The following is an 11,578-nucleotide window of genomic DNA, read 5'->3' as shown; positions in this document are numbered from 1 at the left end:
AATCCTGTACACTGATTGGCCACTGCTCAAAGCTTTAATAAATACTGTCCTGAGCCACTGCTATTAACACTCAATTGTCAAACCTGAGTGAATTCCGTCCTCTCAAGCTTCTGATCTCTCCGATTAACGATGGGTCAAAGCTCGGTAGGGCGACACAAGAGTGAATGACTGATTGAAACCCATCCCACATTCAGAGCAGGTGACCACCCTCACCACAGTGTGAACCCGCCACTGTCCCTTCAGAGTGGGTAAGTGTGTGAATGCCCTCCCACAGTCTGAGCAGCTCAACGTCCTCTCACTCCTGAAAACAGTCTGGTGTGTCGTTAGGTGAGATGTCTGAGTGAATCTCTTCCGACAATCTGAGGAAGGTGAACAGTTTCTACCCACTGTGAACTCGCTGATGTTTTTTCAATTGAGATGACTGAGTGAATCCCTTCCCACAGTCTGAGCAGGTGAACGGCCTCTCCCCAGTGTGAACTAACTGATGTGACAGTAGGTGAGTGGACCGAGTGAATCCCTTCCCACATTCAGAGCAAGTGAATGGCCTGTCCCATGTGTGAACTGACTGATGTGTCAGTAGGTGAGATGACTGAGTGAATCCCTTCCCACATTCAGAGCAGGTGAATGGCCTCTCCCCAGTGTGAACTCTCTGGTGTGTCTGTAGCATGGATGACTGAGTGAATGTCTTCCCACAGTCTGAGCAGGTGAACGGCCTCTCCCCAGTGTGAATGAACTGGTGTGTCAGTAACTGAGTGGATCGAGTGAATGCCTTCCCACATTCAGAGCAGGTGAAAGGCCTCTCCCCAGTGTGAACTCGTTGATGTTCATTCAGTTGAGATGACCGACTGAATTCCTTCCCACAGTCTGAGCAGTTGAAAGGTTTCTCCCCAGTGTGAATTCGCTGATGTTCCTTCAATTGCGAAGACCGAGTGAATCCTTTCCCACATTCAGAGCAGGTGAACGGCTTCTCCCCAGTGTGAACTCGCTGATGCACTTTGAAGTCAGATGACTGAATGAATTCCTTCCCACAGACTGAGCAGGTGAATGGTTTCTCCCCAGTGTGAACTAATTGGTGTGTCAGTAGGTGAGAAGATCGAGTGAATCTCTTCCCACATTCGGAGCAGGTGAATAGCTTCTCCCCAGTATGAAGTCGTTGATGCACTTTCAAGTCCGATGACCGTGCAAATTCTTTTCCACAATTTGAGCAGATGAATGGTTTCTCTCCAGTGTGAACTCGTTGATGTACTTTTAAGTCAGATGACCGTTTGAATTCTTTCCCACAATCTGAGCAGGTGTATGGCTTCTCCCCAGAGTGAATTCGCTGGTGAACTTTCAAGTCAGATGACCATGTGAATCCCTTCCCACAAACAGAGCAGGTGAATGGTTTCTCCCCAGTGTGGACAAACTGATGTTTCTTTAGTTGAACTGACTGAGTGAATCCCTTCCCACAGTCTGAGCAGGTGAATGGCTTCTCCCCAGTGTGAATTCGACAGTGCTTCACAAGTGTGGATGACTGAGTGAATCTCTTCCCACATTCAGAGCAGCAGAACGGTTTCTCTCCGGTGTGAACTCGCTGATGTACCTTCAGTTGAAATGACCGAGCAAATCCCTTCCCACATTTAGAGCAGATGAATGGCCTATGCCCAGTGTGAACAAACTGATGTTCCTTCAGCTAAGATAACCGAGTGAATCTCTTCCCACATTCAGAGCATGTGAAAGGCCTCTGCCCAGTGTGAACTAACTGGTGTCTCAGTAGGTGAGATGGTCGAGTGAATCCCCTCCCACAGTCTGAGCAGGTGAGTGGCCACTCTTCAGTGTGAACTAACTGATGTTCTTTTAGTTGAGCTGGATGAGTGAATCCCTTCCCACAGTCTGAGCAGGTGAACGGCCTCTCACCAGTGTGAAGTCTGAAGTGCTTCACAAGGGTGGATGACTGAGTGAATCCCTTCCCACATTCAGAACAGCTGAGTGGCCACTCCCCCGTGTGAACTAACTGGTGAGTTAGTAGGTGATTTGACCGAGTGAATCCCTTTCCACATTCAGAACACGTGAATGGTCTGTCCCAGGTGTGAACTAACTGGTGTGTCAGTAGGTGAGATGACTGAGTGAATCCTTTCCCACAGTCTGAGCAGGTGAATGGCCTCTCCCCAGTGTGAACTCGCTGGTGCCTCTGAAGTGTGGATGAGTGAGTGAATCCCTTCCCGCAGTCTGTGCAGGTGAACGGCATCTTCTCAGTGTGAACCCGCTGGTGTTCGTTCAGTGGAGATGACTGAGTGAATGCTTTCCCACATTCAGAGCTGGTAATTGACTTTTCCATGCTGTAAACTTGCTGGCGTCACTGTGGTGTGTTTGAGTGTGTAAATGCCTTCCCACACTCACAGCAGGTCAATATCTTCTGACTGCTGAATTTTTGGATATATCTTTTGCATCAATGACAGAATGAATGGCTTTCCACAGTCAGAACAGGTGGAGCATCTCACTATGGTGTGAAATTGCTCATCTCTCTTCAGGCTGGATGACTGAGCAGTTCCCCTCCTACACATAGAACAGGTGAAAGTCAGACATTTGAATCGCTTGTAGAATCAATGCAGTTGAAGAACTGATCTCCAGTGAACAAATGCTGGTGTGTTCTCAGCTCCCGGTTCCAGTAGATAACACTGAGTTGCAACAGAAAACTTCATTTCAGACACAAAATACATTTCCAGTTTGGATGAGATACTTCTTCATCTCCAAGGATCGACAACAGATGTGTTATTGTTGCAAAGACAATATTTGCTCACTCCTTAAATATCCATTCAGAGACAGTGAAACTGACGTGCTGCTGTGTTTGAGATTCCCGTGCACAAGCGTTCTGGCATTTTAAACCTGTAAAAATATTTGCAAAAGATATCAGTGGGTGAAGGACAATATTTCAGGTGAGATTTTAGTCTGTCATTAGCTCTAGCATCACAATGTTAGAAAGTTCATCTCAAGTTGAAGCCAAAGGGTTAGTAATGTACTGTAGATTTCAATGTATATCTATGAATTCCTCATCTTCTAACTGGGCTAGGATCAGGCATCCTAACTGACCAGAAAATTCTCTGACTGTATTCCTGTCTGGATGAGAATGGGTATTTCTGCCCTCAATCAACCTGTGACGTGGCTCAATTTGTTTCTGTCCTTTGGTATTATTTCAATTTCTGGTCATGTTCCACAACACTACAGAGAGCCTTTGTTACTACACGTCTGATCCTGGAGATTTTCTAATTCCTCGGATCCCTTCTCCCGAGCTGATTGACAGTCATGAACCCATCGATGGCAATGCCAATTAATATGAAGGGGAGGGCAGCAGTTATTCGATTGTCACACATCAAAGTTGCTGGTGAATGCAGCAGGCCAGGCAGCATCTGTAGGAAGAGGTGCAGTCGACGTTTCAGGCCGAGACCCTTCGTCAGGGCCCTTCATCAGGCTGCGTTCACCAGCAACTTTGATATGTGTTGCTTGAATTTCCAGCATCTGCAGAATTCCTGTTGTTTGAGTTAATCGAGTGTGGCGCTTTTGTGATGTGAAAGCCACAAGTCACTTGTCATCGAAGACAAACGTGTTTCGTATCATTATTCACCCGGAGAAAACAAAAGCTGACAGAATGTGTTTTTTTTCCCCCAATTCAGCACTAAATGACATTTTCACTGACTGGAAGGTAGACTATTCATCCGAGATTAATTTGAATTATATTTTTGTTCCGAGTTCTTAATCCTCGGATTTAAATAGCTGGAGCTCGGCAGTAGTTGGGAGATACATCCACCCACACCATTTCCTCCGCCTGTACGGGGACAAGGCTGGCAACTTCACCCATGGCTGCCTCTTTACCCAGAATGCCGGAGGAACCAGAAACCTGTCTACTCGCTGTACCAGGATCCAGTGATGCGAATGCGCCGCAGGGCTGGCTGCGGCTCCAGAGCTCACCAGACGAAAGGTTCCCAGGGCCGGAGTACAGATTGTGGGGCTGAGAAAGAGGAATAGCATTGGGGCTGCCGCGGGGTGTAGAACCAGTGTGGCCGGAGCTCAAGGTAATTGTACTTCAGTCGCGGTTCGAACACCGGTGATTAATTTCCCACCCGAAGCCTCCTCCTACCTGCGACCGCTCCTCCTGAGCCTCTCGTCTACTTAGCGCATGCGCGATATCCGGGATTAGCTCAGACCTCTACGCATGCGCATTTGATCCCGAGGGGAAACTTCGTGACGGAAAGATCATTTGCAAACTCACTTGGAAGTGTGCAGACTTTGCGAAAAATAAAATACAGAACTATAATAATAGAAACATAGAAACCCTACAGCATAATACAGGCCCTTCGCCCACAAAGTTGTGCCGAAAATGTACCTACATTCGAAATTACGAGGCTTATCTAGGGCCCTCTATTTTTCTAAACTCCATCCACCTATCCAAAAGTCTCTTAAAAGACCCTGTCGTATCCACCTCTACCACCGTTGCCGGCAGCCCATTCCACGCACTCACCACTCTCTGCGTAAAAAAATTACCCCTGACATCTACTCTGTACCTACTCCCCAGCACCTTAAACCTGAGTCCTGATTAGATAGATATACTTTATTAATCCCGAGAGAAATTTGGTTTCGTTACAGCCGCACCAACCAAGAATAGAGCGTACATATAGCAATACAAAAACCACAAACAATCAAACAACAAAATGCAAATATGCCAGATGGAAAATAAGTCCAGGACCAGTCTATTGGCTCAGGGTGTCTGACCCTCCACGGGAGGAGCTGCACGTTCGATGGCCACAGGCAGGAACGATCTCCCGCGCCGCCCAGTGTTGTATCACGGTGGAATGTGGCAAAAGTCCAACAGTAAAAAGTTCAATATCCAGTCTGCAAACACGTTCCTCGATCGTAATATGCCCAGGATTGCACCACCTGTTGTTAACCAGATCAGTAAGCTCCCACTCCTTTATGCTTATCGCTCTCAGTGCACTTCTGGTCAGCCGGAGCGGTATTACCCACCGAACTCCTCTTTTCCAAAAGTCTCTGTTGTCTCGACCCGGTCCTCTTTTCTCGACTTTGTGATCCCCCTCTGCATCCTCTGCGTGTTTTCCTCCGGATTTCCGCCGCTCTGCTCGCTAAACCCTCCGGCATTAGCTGGTCCCTGGAATACACAATGCGACCTTGCTTCTGTCCCGCGTGTCGGGGTGTGACCATTTCCAGCGCTTAAAAAAAAACAAATACAACTCTCTCTACCAGCATGTTAGAGAGGGTGCAGCTTCGACGTGTTACCGTGAGAAAAAGAATACAAAAAATAACGTAAATTAAAAAGCAAGAAGAAGAAAGTAAGAATAGATCGGAACGGCTGTACCAGGCTGTATGCACGACCGGCGCATGCGCACTTTTGTGGCAACCATTTCAGCCCTGGGAAAAGCCTCTGACTATCCACATGATCAATGCCTCCAATCATCTTATATACCTCTATCAGGTCACCTCTCATCTTCCGTCGCTCCAAGGTGATAAGGCCGAGTTCACTCAACCTATTCTCATTAGGTATGCTCTCCAATCCAGGCAACATCTTTGTAAATCTCCTCTGCACCCTTTCTATGGCTTCTGCATCCTTCCTGTTGGGAGGCGACCAGAACTGAGCGCAGTACTCCAAGTGGGGTCTGACCAGGGTCCGATATAGCCGCAACATTACCTCTCGGATCCTAAATTCAATCCCACAATTAATGAAGGCCAATACACTGTACGCCTTCTTAACCAGAGAGTCAACCTGCGCAGCTGCTTTGAGCGTCCTGTGGACTCGGACCCCGAGATGCCTCTCACCCTCCACACTGCCAAGAGTCTTACCATTAATACTATATTCTGCCATCATATTTGACCTATCAAAATCTACCACTTCACACGTATCTGGGTTGAACTCCATCTGCCATTTCTCAGCCCAGTTTTACATCCTATCAGTGTCCTGCTGTAACCTCTGACAGCCCTCCACACTATCCACAACACCTCCAACCTTTGTGTCATCAACAAACTTTCTAACCCATCCCTCCACATCCTCATTAGGTCATTTATAAAAATCACGAAGAGTAAGGGTCTCAGAACAGATCCCTGAGGCACACCACTCGTGACCAAGCTCCATGCAGATTATGACCCGTCTACAGCCACTTTTTGCCTTCTGTGGGCAAGCCAGTTCTGGATCCACAAAGCAATGTCCCCTTGGATCCATTGTCTCCTTACTTTCTCAATAAGCCTTGCATGGGGTACCTTATCAAATGCCTTGCTGAAATCCATATACACTACATCTACTGCTCTTTCTTCATCAATGTGATCAGTCACATCCTCAAAAAATTCAATCAGGCTCGTAAGGCACGACCTGCCCTTGACAAAACCATGCTGACTATTCCTAATAATATTATACCTCTCCAAATGTTCATAAATCCTGCCTCTCAGGATCTTCTCCATCAACTTATCAACCACTGAGGTAAGACTCGCTGTTCTGTAATTTCCTGGGCTATCTCTACTCCCTTTCTTGAATAAGGGAACAACATCTGCAACCCTCCAATCCTCCGGAACATCTGCCGTCCCCATTGATGATGCAAAGATCATCGCCAGAGGCTCAGCAATCTCCTCCCTCACCTCCCACAGTGGCCGGGGGTACATCTCATCCGGTCTCCATCATAAACAGGCCATTCGGTCCGTCATCCTCCAACAATTTCCCTGCTTCAGAATTCTCTTCCCACACCCAGCAACAGTGCCCTGAACTCCATGGTCCTTCACGTGTTTATCCAGTTTTTTTTTTAGATTATGAAAACAGGTAGTCCTCTTTCATTTTCATTTAGTAATGCATGCATTAAGAAATGATACAATACAGTTTTCCCATTACATTCAATCTCTGCTGTTCCACTTCAACCACTCCTGTGGTAGCGAGTTCCTCTTCACTAAATTTCTTATGGGATTTATTAAAATCCATCTGAACTTCCTCTTCCACAATTCTTCCCATAAATAGAGGTACATGCCTCACCCCTGCACACAATTAAATCCATCATTGATCTTAAATTCCTACATTTAATCACCCTAATGTCTATCCAGATGAAAATACACAACCTGTCCTGTCTTCCCTGTAAGTTTCATCCTCTTAATAATGGTCTGACATTCAGGAACTTTCCCTGTAATTTAACCGGTGGTTCTGTTTTGGTTGTGTTTGTGAGTTACCGTGGGAGTGGGAATTTTCAACACCTTGTCATGACTTGGATGAAATTCATGATGTGGACAGTAAGTCCAAGTCTAATCAGATTTATGTTTGATTTATTTCAGGAGGAAGCTCGTCGGAACAGGAGGTAGGACATACTCTTTATTGAAAATCGGTATAGTTCAAACTAGCAGTTTATAACAAGTAGTTTAATATTTACAGGATTAATGATGATGTCCAGGAATTGTCAGTGACAGATGAGGCCCAACCGTTTGAAAAATTCGATTACCCCTATTTGTTAAACACAGTGCTGAGAGAAACACTTGATGCCGTTGATCGAGGTAAAACTTACAAAGATTCATTTCTCCTTGTTTAATTAAATTCCAATTTGAAGTGAGAATTGTCTGTAATTTGGTTGTGGGGGTGGGTTGGGAACGAGTGAAGGGATAGGACTGATGGTAAAAATGCAAAGATATCATGCAGTCAGACTGTCAGATAGGGCGGACAGGTACAAGGACAAAATTGCAGCCAGCAGGGTGAGTATCAGTGCATTAGGGATGCAGAATTGAAAGGGTTGCAGATACACTATATAAAGTGTTATATCTCAATCATGGAGTGTGAGAAATAAGGTGGATGATCTTGCTGCACTATCACAGATTGTCAGGTATGATGTTGTGGCCATCACTGAATCGTGGCTGAAGGATGGTTGTAGTTGGGAGCTGAATGTCCAAGGTTACACAATGTTTCGGTGGTATAGGAAGGTAGACAGAGGGGTTGGTGTGGCTCTGCTGGTAAATCGGTAGAAAGATGTGACATAGGATTGGAAGATATTGAATCCTTGTGGGTTGAGTTAAGGAACAGCAAAAGTAAAAATGACACTGATGACAGTCACATACAGGATCCCAACAGTAGCTGGATGTGGACCACAGATTACAACTGGAAATAGAAAAGGCTGATGAAAAGGACAATGTTATAATAGTCATGGGAGATTTCAACATGCAGGACAATTGGGAAAATCAGGTTGGTAATGGATCTCAAGAGAGTGAATTTGTTGAATGCTGTGTGATGTTTTATCGAGCAGATTGTCATTGAGCCTACTCGGGGAACAGCTCTACTGGGTTGGGTGTTATGTATTGAACCGGAGGTGATTAGGTAAAAGAACCTTAGGAGAGAATGCTCACAACATGACTGAGTTCAACCTGAAATTTGATCAGCAGAAAGTAATGTTTGACGTTGTAGTAATCAGTGGATAAAATAAATACAGTGGTCTGAGAAAGGAGTTGGCCAAAGTATATTTGTCAGAAATGGTGTCAGTTTCTGGGAAAATGAGGAAGGTGAAGGATAGACGTATTCCAAAAACAAATAAATACTCAAATGGCAAAATGGCTGACAAGTGAAGACAAGCTAATGTAAATGCAAAAGAGTGGGCACACAACAAAGTAAAAATTAATAGGAGACAGAGAATTGGGAAGCTTTTAAATACCTACAGAGAGGAACTGAAAGAATGATTGGGAGGGGAAAAATGAAATATTAAATTGAATTGAACTGACTATTACTTGCATTCTTCATATGAACGAGCAGTAAAATTCTTTACGTTATGTCTCCGTCTCAATGTGCCATTTACAGTGTCCGTGCTGGGTTGAGCGTCGAGCTAGCAACGCGGCCTCATAAGAATAAGAAAGCCGGCTTAAAAAACACCATCATGACAGCATCCCGATGACTCCACTCGGAGTTAAGGGCTTTCTTCTTCTTCTCTTCCTGATAAACTACATGTAGAACATGCTTGTCAATATAACGTAGAAATACAGTTACCTCAGCATGAGGTAAGCAGGCTGATGGCCTGGTGGAAGGAATTGTCCCTGGACCCTGTTGGGGTTTCTATGCTATTGTACCATTTCCCCGACGGTAGCAACTGGTACAGTTTGTGGTTGGGGTGACTCGGGTCTCCAATGATCCTTCGGGCCCTTTTTACACACCTGTCTTTGTAAAACAAGTGAGCAAACAATATCATATTGTTTTTCAAGTATTGTAAAAAATAAAATAGAGATGAGAGTGGCTATAGGACCACTAGAAAATAAGGTCGAAGATATAATAACGGGGAACAAAAAGATGGCAGATGAACTAAATGAGTATTTTGCATCAGTCTTCACTGTGCAAGACAGTAGCACTGTGCCAGATGTTGAAGAGTGCGAGGGAAGAGAAGTGAGTGCAGTTACTGTTACAGGGGAGAAGGTGCTCAAAAAGGTTCATAAGTCACTCAGAGCAGATGAACTGCACCCTAGTGTTCTGAAAGAGGTAACGGTATACATTGTGGAGGCATTTGAAATGATCTTTCAAAAATCATTGGGCTCTGGTATGGTGCTAGAGGACTGGAAAACTGTAAATGTCACTCAACTCTATAAGTAAGGAGGAACGCAACAGAAAGGAAATTATAGACCAGTTAGCCTCACCTCTGTGGTTGGGAAGACATTAGTGTCAATTGTTAAGTATGAGGTTATGGAATACTAGGTGACACTGGACAAGATAGGAAAAGTCAGCATGGCTTCCTTTAGGGAATATTTTGCCTGGCAAACCTGTTGGAATTCTTTGAGGAGATTACACGTAGGGTAGATAAAGGGGTTGTAGTGCATGTTGTATATTTGGACTTTCAGAAGGCCTTTGACAAGGTTGAACACATGAGGCTGCTTACCAAGTTAAGAGCCCACGGTATTACAGAAATGTTATTGGTATGGTCAGAGCATTGGCTGGTTGGTAGGATATACAATGCTGGAAAATTCATGGTCATGTACTTTGGTAGTAGACATAATATGCAGATTATTTTAAATGGGGAGAAAATCCAAAAATCTGAGATGGAAATGGACCTGGGGGTTCTTCTGCAGAACACCCTGAAGGTTAACTTGCAGGTAGAGTCATTTGTGGGAAAGGTAAATCCATTGTTTCAGTTCATGGGGTTTAGAATACAAGAGCAGGGATGTGATGCTGAGGGTTTATAAGGCACTGGTGAGGCCTCACCCTGAGTATTGTGAACAGTTTTGGGCTCCTCATCTAAGAAAAGATGTGCTGGTATAGTTGAGTGTTCAGCAAAGGTTCACAAGGATGGTTCCGGGAATTAAAGGGTTATCATATGAGGAATATTTGATAGCTCAGTGCCTGTACTCACTGGAATTTAGAAAGATGAGGGGGGAATCTCATTTTAACCTTTTGAATGTTGAAAGGCCAAGACAGAGAAGATGTGGAAAGGATGTTTCCCATGGTGGGGGAGTCTAGGACAAGAGGGCACAGCCTCACGATAAAGGCGTGTCTATTTAGAAACAGAGTTTGAACACAGTATCAAACGTTGTGGGGAGATGGCCGGGGAGTGGGGTTGAGGAGGAGAGAAACAGGATCAGCCATGATTGAATGGTGGAGCAGACTCGATGGGCCAAATGGCCTAATTCTGCTCCTATATCTTATGGTCTTATGGTTATCAAACCACTACATTGAAGCATTGTGAGAATGAGCCCAGACACACCAACCAGCATTGACATTTTTCAAGATTTCATTTCGGGAGAAGCACACACAGCATAACCGGCCTGGCAAAACTCCCCCACACACATACACAAGAGGAATTGGCAGATTGTAGTCAGAGTCTCAGCAATGTACGTTGTTATTTCCCTCAGTAACCTGGAAACTATTCTCTTCAGACACGGTAATTTACTTATTTAAACAACTCACACATGTCACACATTGTCAGCAACACCAGACATGTGATGACACACAGTGACATACAAATATTTCAATGTGCACACTCTCCCTCAATGTGTACACACAAACACACTGATATTTAGCACAATCAACACATTCACACATAATATCAGAGTGTGACACACGGTCAAAGAGACAGGCACAAATTCCCATTTAGGAATGAAATCTGTGCTCCTTACCCAGTCTTTCTGAGGCATTGAGCTGCCCTCTGATGTGACGTCACATCAACAGTTCACAGACAGACTCCGGGGTGAGATTGCTCAGGATGATGGTCTAGGAGGGGTTTGACAGATGTTTAACCAACGGCCCACTTCATCCATCTGCAAGACTAAGATGTCTTCCTGAGCATGTCCCGTTTGTGTGTGTTTGCCCATATCCCTCTAACCATTTCCTATCTATGTACCTGTCCAAGTTTTTTTCACGCAGAGAGTGGTGAGTGCGCGGAATGGGCTGCCGGCAGTGGTGGTGCAGCCGGAAACGACAGGGTCTTTTGAGAGACTCCTGAATGGCTACATGGAGCTTAGGAAAATAGAGGGCCATGGGTAAAGCCTAGGTAGTTCTAAGGTAGGGACATGTTCAGCACAGCGTTGTGGGCCGAAGGGCCTGTATTGTGCTGTAAGTTTTCTATGTTTCTATTTTTCCTCATATTCGGGGAAACGGAAATGC

At 45.1% G+C, this 11,578-nt stretch overlaps 1 protein-coding gene across 1 annotated transcript in view; it reads right to left on the bottom strand.

The window, feature by feature from the left end:
• Positions 1 to 379: 379 nt before the first annotated feature.
• LOC140185252 (uncharacterized) overlaps positions 380 to 11,578 on the bottom strand; it is a 622,887-nt gene continuing 611,688 nt past the window's right edge. Inside the window, exons 4-5 of the mRNA XM_072238640.1 lie at positions 1,728 to 1,964; positions 380 to 1,637 (exon numbers count right to left, since the gene is read on the bottom strand). Coding sequence (XP_072094741.1) covers positions 380 to 1,637; positions 1,728 to 1,964 — 1,495 coding nt within the window. The remainder of the gene's footprint in view (positions 1,638 to 1,727; positions 1,965 to 11,578) is intronic.

Source organism: Mobula birostris, chromosome 20, assembly GCF_030028105.1.
Source record: "Mobula birostris isolate sMobBir1 chromosome 20, sMobBir1.hap1, whole genome shotgun sequence".
NCBI classification, from domain to species: domain Eukaryota; kingdom Metazoa; phylum Chordata; class Chondrichthyes; order Myliobatiformes; family Myliobatidae; genus Mobula; species Mobula birostris.
Note: the sequence above shows the minus strand (reverse complement) of the source record. Positions and strands in the feature narration are given on the sequence as shown.